This window comes from Capra hircus, chromosome 1 (genome assembly GCF_001704415.2).
Source record: "Capra hircus breed San Clemente chromosome 1, ASM170441v1, whole genome shotgun sequence".
Taxonomy (NCBI): Eukaryota; Metazoa; Chordata; class Mammalia; order Artiodactyla; family Bovidae; genus Capra; species Capra hircus.
The window spans coordinates 50011941-50027118 of NC_030808.1; the positions used below are offsets into that span (position 1 = coordinate 50011941).

Genomic DNA, 15178 nt, shown 5'->3' on the forward strand with positions numbered 1-15178 from the left:
AAGTTGAAGAGGCAGCCTCATTTTAACGCTGTTAATGATTCTTTCAAATGCAGATCTATCAACCGTGGTAATAGCCAATGTTAATGCAGTTGTTATTTAGTTAATGTTAAAAATGAATACTGTCAAAATGAATTGGGTAATGCTTTTAAATGAATGTGACTTTATTAATGGTGGCAGCATCCACTGCACATTTTAAAATGGGCAAGACTATAATTTTAAACACAAGACACTGTTTTTATGTAAGAGTGCATTCATTCAGTCCTTAGTTAGGGCATCCCTTGAGAAGTCTGGGGCTTTCAAATGGACAACCCCTGATGGAACCAAGATTGTAATATTTCCTCTCTATATTGCAGTTGGGTGAGTGCATTTCAAAAGACAGTTATCCAGATGGCAACATCACGTGGTACAGGAATGGAAAAGTTCTGCAACCTCTTGAAGGAGGTAGGTAAGAAGTGGGCAATAAATTCAGGAGACTTGTTTTGCCTTTCTCTTGTCTAAGCATTCTTTAGACTATCCTGAGTCTAAATGCATTGCCCTCTTTTGATTTATGACTCTATATTCTTTGTTACTTAAGTATCCATTAAATCAGTAAGGGATTTTTTAAAACATCATTTTAGACCTTGTGCAGAAAAATCAAGAGCAGAGAAAATTATTTCTGTATATGTCATGTTCTAGAAGTTAATTAAAGTGAGTGGGAGATAAAATTCTCAGGGTTCTATTTCTGTCCATGTCTCTGATTCATGGTTTTGAAAAGACATCTACCTCACTACATGTCAATTTTCCCTCCTGTTAAATGCAGTAAGAAGGACAAAACCACTTCTCAAAGTTGCTATGACAGTTAATTAAGGGCTGTGATTTTCCGATGAAAGATCCTACCATTAGTGTTCTTTATTTTCTTCAGCGGTGGTCATAATTTTTAGAAAGCAAATGGACCAAATAACTCAGCTCTATACCATGACTTCATCCCTGGAGTACAAGACAACCAAGGCTGACATACAAATGCCATTCACCTGCTCTGTGACATATTATGGACCGTCTGGCCAGAAAACAGTTTACTCTGAACAAGCAGTTTTTGATATTTACTGTAAGTAATTCAATATAATTATACAATTTAATGTATTAGAAAAAAATGTTCCAATGTTATTTTAAGTCCCAATTCATAAGCTCTTTGGAATCTATTTCCAAATTCCCATCCCTGTTCCATAGTACCCAAGTAATATCTTCCTCTTTACAAGACCCATAGAATAAATGCTCAGCCATCTTATGATAGCTTTCAGTCTCTACTTAGTTATTTATAATCATCTCCTCTGTGTTCTCTAACTTAGTCTGATTTCTTCTGTTAGTTCTCAACCTTGGTACATAGTCATGGATTTTGTAGGAGTTCGGAATGCCGCCTGATGGTTTTTTGCTACTGCTACTGCTGCTGCTAAGTCACTTCAGTTGTGTCCGACTCTATGCGACCCCATAGATGGCAGCCCACCAGGCTCCCCCATCCCTGGCATTCTCCAGGCAGAAATACTGGAGTGGGTTGCCATTACCTTCTCCAATGCATGAAAGTGAAAAGTGAAAATGAAGTCACTAAGTTGTGTCCAACTCTTCATGACCCCATGAACTGCAGCCTACCAGGCTCTTCTGTCCATGGGATTTTCCAGGCAAAAGTACTCGAGTGGGTTGCCATTGCCTTCTCCTGATGGTTTTCTGAATGAATGACAGATGACTGATTATGACTGATTGGTTTTCTCGATATGGAATTTCCATTTTAATAAAGAGAAATATTTTAATAGTGCGATCAATTGCATAAGTTAGATAGGATGTTGAATTCCAAGGTATTTTGCTTAACTTTACAACACAGATTTTAAAACCTGGAATATTAGACTACAAAGGAACTTTCTTGATCATCTGATCTAAGTCCATTATTTTATTTAACAGCAAAATGAGACCCAGAGACTTACCCTAAATTAGCTTTAGCAACTGGATTAGAATCCTTTTCTCCAATGCTGTGTTCCTTCCATAAGATGGAAGTCAAGATAATATGATTTAGAGCAAAGATGCTGACAATCCAGTTTCATTGCTGTCACTTACTATGTATTTCTAGAAAAGAAGCTTAACTACTCTGTCTCAGTTTTCATATTTTGAAATAGGAAAAATATAATTCTTAACTCATGGTGGTGGTATGGAAATTAAGTGAAATGAAAAATCTAAAATAGCATAATATGTAGCACATTAAATGCCTGTTAGTAAGTACTATTATCATTTTTACCTAATAAGCATATAGATAAGATGTATTTCAGGGAATGATATAGAATATTTTACTATTTTTAATGAATTAGAAATTCCCATAATACTGCCATATGTTGTAGAATAACCTAATACTTCTACATCTATTTGAGAGAAAGGGTAGAAATGCCCATTAAACCTTCAAAGAGTTTTATCTCAGCTACATTTCTATTTGGGCTCCATGAAGTGCAGAATCTTATATAAAGAGCGAAACTGAAATTCCACTTGCTCTAACCATCATGAGATGTTTTGCCTTAAACTTTGTAAACAATTTCAACTTTATTTAAAAGCAAGGATTGAGAGGATTTCATTATGTACAGCTTATCTAAAATCAAACTATTATTTCTGTATGTGGAAACAGAACTCTGTTCAGAGATATTCAGTTGGAAATAAACTATCTTGGTGTAAGTACAGAAGTACAAGATAGGAAAGAACATCAAGATGAGTGAAAAGGATTGGAAAAGAACAGAATAGGAAAGCTTAGAAATAACAGAATATATGTCAGTATCAGGCGTGGGGAAATAGATGGGCAGAAAAGTCCTTGGATGAATAAGAAGGAAATGATTTTACTATGGCTGGCTGTGCAGGGCACATTTGGCAGAGTTTTTGAGAAGGCACAGTGTATGCAGTGCTGGCCTTCAAAGCTAAGACCCAAAAGTGTTTAAGACATAGTCCTGATATTCAAGGGGTTTCACCAATAGAGAAGATACATGCATCAGAAGGAAATTGTCAGTGCAACGTTGCAACTGGTAAGTGCCACAGAGACTCAGTGAATAGTCCTGAAAATTCAGGTGTACAAGAACAGTAATCCCCAAACATTAGTGTGCATCAGAATCCCCTGAAGGACTTGTGAGAATACAGACTACTGGACCTGGCTCTAGAGTTTCTCATCCAGTAGGTATGAGACCCCGGTTTGATTCCTGTGTCAGGAAGATCTGCTGGAGAATGGATAGGCTACCCATGCCAGTATTCATGGGCTTCCCTGGTGGCTCAGCTGGTACTGCAATGCGGGAGACCTAGGTTCAATCCCTCGGTTGGGAAGATCCCCTGGAGACAGGAATGGGTACTCACTCCAGTATTCTGGCCTGGATAACTCCATACACTGTATAGTCCATGGGGTAGCAAAGAGTTGGACATGACTGAGTGATTTTCATTGCTCCAGGATGACTTCAGAGAAGAGAAGGAGGAGCTAAATGAGAAGTACAGAAGTATACATTCAAGAAAAAGAAAGTGATCAATTCATCTTCAAAGTTTTATAGAATCTACCTCTTTCATCTGTGTATATCTGATTCACAGTATACCTCTTTCATCTGTGTGTCTATAATTGTGCCTTTTGACACTGCCTAAGATTATGCCTTCTCTTGTGTCGTTGGAAGAGGGTATTTGCTATGACCAGCGTGTTCTCTTGGCAAAACTCTATTAGCCTTTGCCCTGCTTCATTCCATATTCCAAGGCCAAATTTTCCTGTTACCCCAGGTGTTTTTTGACTTCCTACTTTTGCGTTCTAGTCCCCTATAATGAAATACAAGAGAAGACTCTACACATGGACATCACCAGATGGTCAACACCGAAATCATTTTGATTATATTCTTTGCAGCCAAGATGAAGAAGCTCTATGCAGTCAGCAAAAACAAGACCAGGAGCTGACTGTGACTCAGATCATGAAGTCCTTATTGCCAAATTCAGACTTAAATTGAAGAAAGTAGGGAAAACCACTAGACCATTCAGGTATGACCTAAATCAAATTCCTTATGATTATACAGTGGAAGTGAGAAACAGATTTAAGGGACTAGATCTGATAGATAGAGTGCCTGATGAACTATGGACTGAGTTTCATGACATTGTACAGGAGACAGGGATCAAGACCATCCCCATGGAAAAGAAATGCAAAAAAGCAAAATGGCTGTCTGGGGAGACCTTACAAATAGCTGTGGAAAAAGAAAAAAAAAAGAGAAGCAAAAAGCAAAGGAGAAAAGAAAAGATATAAGCATCTGAATGCAGAGTTCCAAAGAATAGCAAGGAGAGATAAGAAAGCCTTCCTCAGTGATCAACGCAAAGAAATAGAGGAAAACAACAGAATGGGAAAGACTAGAGATCTCTTCAAAAAAATTAGAGATACCAAGGGAACATTTCATTCAAAGATGGGCTTGATAAAGGACAGAAATGGTATGGACCTAACAGAACCAGAAGATATTGAGAAGAGGTGGCAAGAATACACAGAAGAACTGTACAAAAAAGATCTTCATGAGCAAGATAATCATGATGGTGTGATCACTCACCTAGAGCCAGATATCCTGGAATGTGAAGTTAAGTGGGCCTTAGAAAGCATCACTACGAACAAAGCTAGTGGAAGTGATGAAATTCCAGTTGAGCTATTTCAAATCCTGAAAGATGATGCTGTGAAAGTGCTGCACTCAATATGCCAGCAAATTTGGAAAACTCAGCAGTGGCCACAGGACTGGAAGAGGTCAGTTTTCATTCCAATCCCAAAGAAAGGCAATGCCAAAGAATGCTCCAACTACCACACAATTGCACCCATCTCACACAGTAGTAAAGTAATGCTCAAAATTCTCCAAGCCAGGCTTCAGCAGTACGTGAACCATGAACTTCCTGATGTTCAAGCTGGTTTTAGAAAAGGCAGAGGAACCAGAGATCATATTGCTGACATCTGCTGGATCATTGAAACAGCAAGAGAATTCCAGAAAAATATCTATTTCTGCTTTATTGACTATGCCAAAGCCTTTGTGTGTATCACAGTAAACTGTAGAAAATTCTGAGAGAGATGGTCAATACCAGACCACCTGAGCTGCCTCTTGAGAAACCTATATGCAGGTCAGGAAGCAACAGTTAGAACTGGGCATGGAACAACAGACTGTTCCAAATAGGAAAAGGAGTACATCATGGCTGTATATTGTCACGCTGCTTATTTAACTTCTATGCAGAGTACACCATGAGAAATGCTGGGCTGGAAGAAGCACAAACTGGAATCAAGATTGCCAGGAGAAATATCAATAACCCCAGATATGCAGATGACACCACCCTTATGGCAGAAAGTGAAGAGGAACTAAAAAGCCTCTTGATTCAAGTGAAAGAAGAGAGTGAAAAAGTTGGCTTAAAACTCAACATTCAGAAAACTAAGATCGTGGCATCCAGTCCCATCACTTCATGGGAAATAGATGGGGAAAAAGTGGAAACTCAGACTTTATTTTTTGGGGCTCCAAAATCACTGCAGATGGTGATTGTAACCATGAAATTAAAAGAGTCTTACTCCTTGGAAGGAAAGTTATGACCAATCTAGATAGCATATTGAAAAGCAGAGACATTACTTTGCCAACAAAGGTTTGTCTATTCAAGGCTATGGTTTTTCCAGTGGTCATGTATGGATGTGAGATTTGGACTGTGAAGAAGGCTGAGTGCTGAAGAATTGATGCTTTTGGACTTTGGTGTTGGAGAAGACTCTTGAGAGTCCCTTGGACTGCAAGGAGATCCAACCAGTCCATTCTAAAGGAGATCAGGCCTGGGTGTTCATTGGAAGGACTGATGCTAAAGCTGAAACTCCAGTACTTTGGCCACCTCATGCAAAGAGTTGACTCATTGGAAAAGACTCTGATTCTGGGAGGGATTGGGGGCAGGAGAAGAAGGGGGCAACAGAGGATGAGATCGCTGGATGGTATCACTGACTCAATGGACATGAGTTTGGGTGAACTTCGGGAGTTGGTGATGGACAGGGAGGCCTGGCATGCTGCGATTCATGGGGTCGCAAAGAGTCGGACACGACTGAGCGACTGAGCTGAACTGAACTGAACTGAAGATTATGCCACCATTCCTCATTGCTGGTATTTTTGTAACAGCTTCTAAAATAGTTTTCCTATCTATTCACCCCAAACTGCCCTGCAAGCTGCTGCCAGAAATATATTTCTAAAGCACAAATGTGAACATGTTACTCCTGTGATGAAAACTCTTGGGGCAACTACCAGATCTTTCAGGGTGATGTTTACATTCTCAATTTCAAAATGCCTTGAGTCTCCTATAGCCATGATCCTTTCCTTTCTCAGCCTTCGCCACTTCACTGTCTTCTGTAATCCGTTCTTCTTTCCAGATCCCTCCTGTAGAATACCATGTACATTCTTATTCATATGCTGTCATGCTGTCACCTTTATTATCCAGCAAATATCTTATTTTTCAAAACCTAGCTCCAGGGTCAACTCCTACTGGAAACTTCATCCTCTGGTGAATCTATAAGCTACCAGTGATTGCTATGCTTATGCATATTAAGCAGTTTTAATGTTGTTACAGTCTTACTTTAGAAGTTTGATGTCATCATAAATAAACTGAGAGTTCACTAAAGACAGGGAATTGCTGTTCTCAAGTTTGTAACTCCAGCACTTAGTGCTTGAACTAAACAAGTATTAACCAAATGAATAAACATAAGATAAATGGAGAAATGAGATAAAGAAAAATAGAGTAGACCCTTTTGTTTATTATGTAGGGGTATCTATTGAGTAGTGAGATATATGATTCTTACCCAAAGTAAGTTCAAAGCAGTTGTGGATACCAGATTAAGAAATTTTTATTTCAATCTTTGCTTGTTGGGAATGCATGAAGACTTTTTTTTTTTTTTTTTTTTTTTTGGCTTAAACAGCAGAATTTTATTTTCTCACACTTCTGGAGGCCTGAGGTCCAAGACCAAGGTGTCAGCAGGGTTGCTTTCTTCTTTTTTTTTTTTTTTTTTTTTTTAAATTTTAAAATCTTTAATTCTTACATGCGTTCCCAAACATGAACCCCCCTCCCACCTCCCTCCCCACAACATCTCTCTGGGTCATCCCCATGTATACGGTCATGTAAGAATTGAATCGCCAGTCCATGTCTGACGTAGGGTGCAGCATGCTTGGGGCTGGTGCATGAAGACTTTTAAATATCATTGTAATAGTCAAAGCACTATTACCAAAACTGATTTAGAGAAAATATGTATAAAGATGTAGAAAACAGAAAGGCTTATGGTGAGGAACTAAATGATGTTTAGTGGCAATGTTTCAGATGTAGATTAATTAGAGCCTTCACTAGGGAAGTGTTGGGAGAAGAGAAGGGAAGAATCAGATGCAAAATATAAGGATTAGTCATTAAGATTGGGTGATTGAGTGGATAAAAGAGGACAAAGGAGGAAGCCGAAGTAACTGGCAGACTGATGATTTACTAACAGAGTAAAATTCAAAGTCAAAGGGAGAGTATGAGATCATTAATTTTGTTGGACACACATTAGCCGGCATCCAGAAAGCTGCTGTTAAAACTCCAACATGTTACGTTAACCCCCTGATCTCAGTCTAGGTCTTCAACTCTCCAGTACCGAGCAGAGCCTATTGAAGAAGGGATACAGACAAGCAGGGTTAAAATAAAGCAGAAAGTCAGATCGATTATGATTCCTAGCTGTTCTGGTGTCAGCTTTGGTCAGAGATATGCTGCAATAACATGAGACAGACCAAAACCAAGCAGAGAAGGGCCATGTGAATGAGTGAGGGAGGCCTAGAAATGGAAGGCCAGTGGGGGACAAACTTTATTTACTTTCCCACTGTACTGAGAACTGGTCAGGGAATTACCTCGGGCAAATTCAGAAAAATGAACAAGTATATTAAGTCAATTACTGTTTAGCCTCAGAACCTTCTGGGCAAATATTCAGAAATGCCCAAGCATGAAAAAAGTCAGAGGCAATCTATAACAACCCTTCTGGGCTTCTTTTTTTTTTTTTTTTTTTTCTGCCTTTAATCTTAGAAAGACAAGTAAATGATTGCAAGAGATAGAAGAAAAAACAGCTATACCACTTATTCATCTCAGTTTATTAGCTAATAGCAAAGTAAGTCTTCATAGATGGATTATTTTTAGTGCTGCCAGTTTGGAAATATAGACACATGCCTCAGTAGTTATTAAGCCTTGTGGAAAAGGCTCTCTAAAATAAACCTTTACATCATATGATTTCAAAATTCATTGTTCACTGTATTACCAGCTAAATAACAAGTGAATATATTAGAAAGTGGGTCATTTATAACTGCCAACACCTCCTGCTTTGATTTCCTGTTGGGTAGATATGGTCCACTGTGCATCCAACTTTTAATTCCTTTAGCATTCTACTGTTGAGCAGTAGCCTTGACCAAAGAATACCCTTTAGCCCTATTTTCTCCTTAAAAATGACCAAAATGGAATTTAAAGTTGCATCTTGGCTCCAATGAACAGAAAAGAATTACAATACATCCACAGTTCTATTGATTGTATTATATTAAGGGTCTCGCTCTGTTTATGGGATTCATCTTTCTGAAAGCAGATCTGCTCTCCTGCAGACCAAAAATCTTCCTGGTATTATTTGGCTCATGTCCTTTTTTATTTAATATAAGATATTATTGTATAATATGAGTGTGGAGTGCCTGATAGTTTCAGCTCTTTTTCTAGCAATCTTTCCAAACTGTAAGATATGTGTAATATAGTTAAATGTCCTTATAATGAGATTATGCAGTGAGATTGTTCCTACTGGTCTTTTACACATAAAATAATTATGGTCATTCCTATTTCAGGTAAAGACATTTTGCTAAGAAGAAATTGATTTTTATGTAACAGAGCTTCTTTGTAGTTTGCTCTAACCAAGATTAGTACTTGTTATAGCAAGTAGCTATTAACTTCAGTCTTTCTATAAAAAGATACATTTAAGTAATTACCATTACTAGCTTCTTGAGAAAATTGTGTATAATTTAGTCACTTACATTATATGTACAAAGTAATTTGGTAGTTGATGAAATGGTTAACTTGTGTTTGTGACTCTTGCAGATCCTACAGAGCAGGTGACAATACAAGTGCTGCCATCAAAAAATGCCATCAAAGAAGGGGACAATATCACTCTTAAATGCTTGGGAAACGGTAACCCTCCTCCTGAGGAGTTTTTGTTTTACTTACCAGTAAGTGATTCAGGATTTTTACTTGAGCTAGACTGCAATCATTCTGTCCTATTGTTTGGCAGTTGGCTGACGTTAAGAATTGTATGTTCTTGGGCAGCTTAAGTGAGAAAGGATATTATTCTTGGAGACAATGGACACCTATGGAATGTCCTTTAAAAGTTTTTTGCCATATGCCAGTGTTCTTGCCTTTTTTTATTCAATGTTAAGTGGAATCAGGGACAAAGAGGAGAAGAGCTGATCATAGGAAACCATAATGGTAGAAACTCAAAGTCTCATTATCCAAATAAACTATAAAAATCTGCTCTTCATAAGCAGACAAATATAAAATGTAGAATGATGATAGCAAATGGTTTGATGTGGATTCTAAATCCACACAGAGGGTGTTCCTGAACACGTCCCTGAATTTCCAATATAGGGACACTTGTGTTGCCCATTATATTTAGCTTGATAGAGGAAAGCAATGGGCTATATCTTGCCATCATACATGGTCATGAAGGGCCATTTTCTTAACTTTTATCAGTATTGGAACTGAAAGAAGTGATGTCTAGAGGATAATTTGGCTGTGTTCTAGATGTCATAGTGCTGTGGAGCCAGACTAGATGAGAGCTACGTCTGAGGACACTTGCTTGCTCTCCCACAGCCTTCTCAGGTTTGTGTTTGACAAAATTTTCCTTTGGGAGAAGCCATATGCAACTCTTACTATGTTTACTGCAGAGGTCTGTTCATAATGCCATCCACTGCATTGTTCAGTAATGCTTAAGACTATCAACCACTGATTACTCAGAAGACAAGTATAAGTGATTTCTTTTTACTTTAAGGAGCTTTCCTAGTGGCTCAGATGAAAAGAATCTATGTGCAATGCAGGAGACCCAGGTTCAATTCCTGGGTCAAGATCCCCTGGAGAAGGGAATGTCAACCCACTCTAATATTCTTGCCTGGAAGATTCCCTGGGCAGAGGAATCTGGTAGCCTACAGTCCATGGGATCACCAAGAGTTGGACACGACGGGGCAACTAAACTTTTCAGTTTCACTTTTATACTTAAATGTTGACAGATGATTCTATGTATCCTAATAAATTGACATAGTGTTTTTGCCTGATATGCAAATGAAAATTTTAAACTAATTATGTTTCTACGTTGATTTTCAGGGTTTACAGAGCCAAATTTGTATCTTAGTTTTAGCAGTCACTATGTTTTTTGTTAATATATACTCCCAATACTTAAAAAATATTTTTTTTAATTCTTAGTTACTAGTTCTTTTTTCTTTAAAAATTTATTTTCTCCTCTCTTCCTTCCTTCCTTCCTCCTTCCCTCCCCTTCTACTTCTCTTCCTTCCTTTCTTTTCTCCCTTCTTGCTTTCTTTCTTTAATTTGATATATGTTATGTTTTCTTTTAAGCTCTCTCAAATCTTTTTGTCAAATTAAGAGATAAATATAAAAATAAAACATTAGCTATTTTTAAAATTTTACTTTAACACAAGCCATAATGTCAAAATATATGCCATCAGTACAATGCAAATTACCTTCTCGATATCCTTAGAATCAAATTATCAGTTATTTTCCCAGGATTCAGATCATACAAAATCTAATATCATTTTTCCAATTGAAGAAACACATTCCTTTTTTTTTCTTATCTGAGAAAAATGTCATTTTTATCAACAAATACAACTGTTCTTATTGTAGCTACCAAGTATAATCATCTGATGTTTTTACCTCTAACAAAAGGGACAGCCTGAAGGAATTAGAAGTTCAAATACTTACACACTGACAGATGTGAAACGCAATGCAACAGGAGACTATAAATGCTCCCTGGTAGACAAAAAAAGCATGATTGCTTCAGCAGCCATCACAGTTCACTGTAAGTCAATTTATTCTTCTTTACTAACTTCATTTGAAAGGCCTTTTCTCATAGTCTAACTCTGCTGTCTTTTCAAATAAATTGTACTCTTAAATAATGTGATTTCAATAGATATACTAGAGACCATCAGAGTGAACCCAAATTTGGTCCTGCCATTAGAGTGGTAACATCTGCATATCTGATGTTACTCTTTGTCCTACAATATTAAATTTGCCCTGCAGTGTTAAAATCTTGAACGGATCTAATAATTGTAACTGTTGGCAGTGATAAACCTCTGTCTTCTATCTAAATGTCTTCAATTGGTGGTATTAACAAAATTAATCTGCATCTTTTTTTTTTTTAATATTCTTTGGCATTGCTCTCTTTGGGATTGGAATAAAAACTAACCTTTTCCAGTCCTGTGGCCGCTACTGAGTTGTCCAAATTTGCTGACATGTTGAGTGCAGCACTTTAATAGCATTATCTTTTTAAGATTTGAAGTAGCTCAGCTGGAATTCCATCACCTCCACTAGCTTTGTTTGTAGCAATGCTTCATAAGGTCCACTTGACTTCAGACTTCAGAATGTTTGGCTCTAGGTGAGTGATACCACACTATTGTGGTTATCCTGGTCATTAAGAACTTATTTGTATAGTTCTTGTGTGTAAGTTCAAACTACCACACAGCTGTACTCATTTCAAATGATTCTGCTCAGTATCCAAGAAAGGCATCAGCAGTATCTGAACTGAGAACTTACAGATTTACAAGCTGATGTTAGAAAAGGCAGAGGAACCAGAGATCAAGTTGCCAGCATTTGTTGGATCATAGAGAAAGCAAGGGAATTCCAGAAAAAGCATCTACTTCTGCTTCACTGACTATGCTAAAGCCTTTGACTGCATGGATCACAACAAACTGTGAAAAATTCTTGAAGAGATGGGAATGCCAGAAACCTGTATGCAGGTCGAGAAGCCACACTTAGACCTGGACATGAAACAATGGATTCATTCCAAATTGGGAAAGGAGTACATCAAAGCTGTATATTGTCATCCTGCTTATTTAACTTATACACAGAGTACGTCATGCAAAATGCTGCACTGGGTGAATCACAAGCTGGAATCAAGAATGCTGGGGGAAATATCAACAACCTCAGATATGCAGATGTTACCACTCTAATGGCAGAAAGTGAAGAAGAACTAAAGAGCCTCTTGATGAAAGTGAAAGAAGAGAGTAAAAAAGCTGGCTTAAAACTCAACATTCAAAAAACGAAAATCATGGCACGCAGTCCTATCACTTCATGGCAAATAGATGGGGAAACAATGGAAACAGTGACAGACTTTATTTTCTTGGGCTAAAAATCACCTCAGATGGTGACTGCAGCCATGAAATTAAAAGATGCTGGCTCCTTGGAAGAAAATCTTTGACAAATCTAGACAGTGTACTAAAAAGCAGAGACGTTACTTGGCAGACAAAAGTCTATATAGTCAAAGCTATGGTTTTTCCAGAAGTCATGTATGGATGTGAGAGTTGAACCATAAAAAAGGCTGAGTGCCAAAGAATTGATTCTTTTGAATTGGGGTGCTTGAGAAGACTTTTGAGAGTCCCTTGGACTACAAGGAGATCCAATCAGTCAAACCTAAAAGAAATCAACCCTGAATATGCATTGGAAGGACCAATGCTGAAGCTGAAGTTGCAATACTTTGGCCACCTGATGCGAAGATCCAACTCACTGGAAAAGACCATGATGCTGGGAAATATTGAAAGCAAAAGAAGGGGGCAGCAGAGTATGAGATGTTTAGATAGCATCACAACTAAATAGACATGAATCTGAGCAAACTCTGGGAGATAGTGAAGGACAGGGGAGCCTAGCATGCTGTAGTCCATGGATTCACAAAAAGTCGGATGCAACTTATCAACTAAACAATAACAACAATACATACACCTTAAAATAACAAATTGTTTTATATTTTAAGTTAATATTAGAGTATTCTTGAAGTTTAAAAGGTTTTCATTTGGCCTAGAAAAGTATAGATTAAGTATCTTTTTTAATTTACAGAGTACTCTTAATCCCTCAACCCAAGCAACACAAAGTTGAATAGACTCAACTTTGGAGGAGGAAGTAGATACCACCAAGAATTGCTTAATGGTCTCTGTACAGAAGGAGAGAAATTTTCTGGAAACATAACTTGAAAATCACCCTGAACATACTTTTTAACCCTCTTTTATACACCAGATGCTCCAAAAGTTATATTTATTCCAGTAGATTGAAAATAATAAATATATATAGAAAATAGACCTTTATTTCAATTCTTTTTTTTGTAATTCCTGACTGACTATATTACTGATGTACCCAATGCATTGTAGAAATAGGAAACTAATTTGAACTTCTCCCTGGTGACACCAGAATTCACAGTGTTCTTTGGGCAAATGTCAGTTTTGCTTAGAGATATAGATCAAAGTTTTTAATAAGTCCATTGTACCCAACAACACCTCTAACGATGATCCATTACAGTAAGGTTTCTCTAGACATGATCCATTACAATCCCATTAATTGTGAGTGTTTCTTTGTTTCAAAATGGAAAGAGATGTTAGAAACTGTTCTGAGAAAATGTTTCTAAATCTTTCACTTTACCCATAATGCTCAGAAAACACGTAGGAGAGGAGTTAAAACTTTGAAGGAGATGTAAGGCAGTACATTGGGGAATAGAGTAACCAGCCAGTTGCTTTTGAGTGTCTCATGTTGGGAGCACACCCTGGAGGGCACTGTGGTGACAGTCAGATATTAAGATTCACAACCAAGCTACTTCTCTGTTGGCTCATTTTCGTGTTGAACAGATCAGAATGTGTCTGGCATCAGGGGCGAGTTAGAGAGAAAGCAGCAACTTCTCAGATAACAGCTGTGCTACCTTTTCTCTGAGAACTATTCTGTCCTGGGATCATTTATCCAGTTTGCTCTATAGGGAAAAAGAAGTGAAGTGAGGGAATATAACCAGTAGATAGAATTACCTGTGGAATAACTTTCTGTAATCATTGCTCATGAGATCTTTGGACCAGTAACCAATAATCCAGTGCTTAGAGATGGTTCAATGTGGTTATGTTTAAGAGATACTAGCTACTCAGAACCCACCTGGATATCAGGCAGAAAGGAAGAGAGAGCAGAAGGATTGGGCAAAAGGCTTGGCTGCAGCTGCATAATAACTCAGTGATCAGCTGTGGTTAAAAAAAAAAAATTAAAAGCATGCAACAGTTTAATTGAATTTCAGCACAATTTAATTATATTTGATTTAAATACATTTAGGTTTTGCAAGGTAGGCTCTAACACTGGGTTTTAAAGCCTGTATTGCTCTTTAAAAGCTAAAGTAGTGAAGAAAGTGAAAGTCACTCAGTCGTGTCGACTCTTTGGTACCCCATAGACTGTACAGTCCATGGAATTCTCCAGACTAGAATACTGGGAGTGGGTAGCCATTCCCTTCTCCAGGGGATCTTCCCAACCCAGGATTGAACCCAGGTCTCCTGCATTGCAGGTGGATTCTTTACCAGCTGAGCCACCAGGGAAGCCCAAGAATACTAGAGTAGATAGCCTATCCATTCTCCAGGGGATCTTCCTGACCCAGGAATTGAACTGGGTCTCCTGCATTGCAGGTAGGTTCTTTACCAGCTGAGCTACCAACATTGCAAGTAAATCAAGATTTTCCTCTAAATTACATGAAATGAACCCTGGAGAAGGAAATGGCACCCACTCCAGTATTCTTGCCTGGAAAATCCATAGACAGAGGAGCCTGGAGGGCTACAGTCTATGGGGTCGCAAAGAGTCAGACACAACTGAGTGATTAACACTTTCACTTTCACATGAAATGAAAACATAAAAATCCTATCTTAACCTACTTATCCTAAATTGTTTCCAAAACAGCAAGATTCGTTTTCTTTTCATAGATTACTAAAAGGAGTGGGTAGAGAAGTGCCCACCAGCACTTGCATAGGATAGCAAAACAGGCCTCTCATCAGGCTTTCAGTCCACAGAATCATAGTTGCTGAAGTACTAGTCCTCTGCTGATTCATTCACATACAGATTCTTCATCTGAGCTTTCAAAGTCCATCATCATTCTTTAAAATAACTTCTTCTGTCTTCTCAC

At 37.9% G+C, this 15178-nt stretch overlaps 1 protein-coding gene across 2 annotated transcripts in view; it reads left to right on the plus strand.

The window, feature by feature from the left end:
- ALCAM (activated leukocyte cell adhesion molecule) overlaps positions 1-15178 on the plus strand; it is a 233618-nt gene that overhangs the window by 177442 nt on the left and 40998 nt on the right. For both annotated transcript variants that reach the window (XM_018061867.1, XM_018061798.1), the window contains exons 5-8: positions 354-441; positions 902-1084; positions 9088-9215; positions 10939-11071. In XM_018061867.1, coding sequence (XP_017917356.1) covers positions 354-441; positions 902-1084; positions 9088-9215; positions 10939-11071 — 532 coding nt within the window. The remainder of the gene's footprint in view (positions 1-353; positions 442-901; positions 1085-9087; positions 9216-10938; positions 11072-15178) is intronic.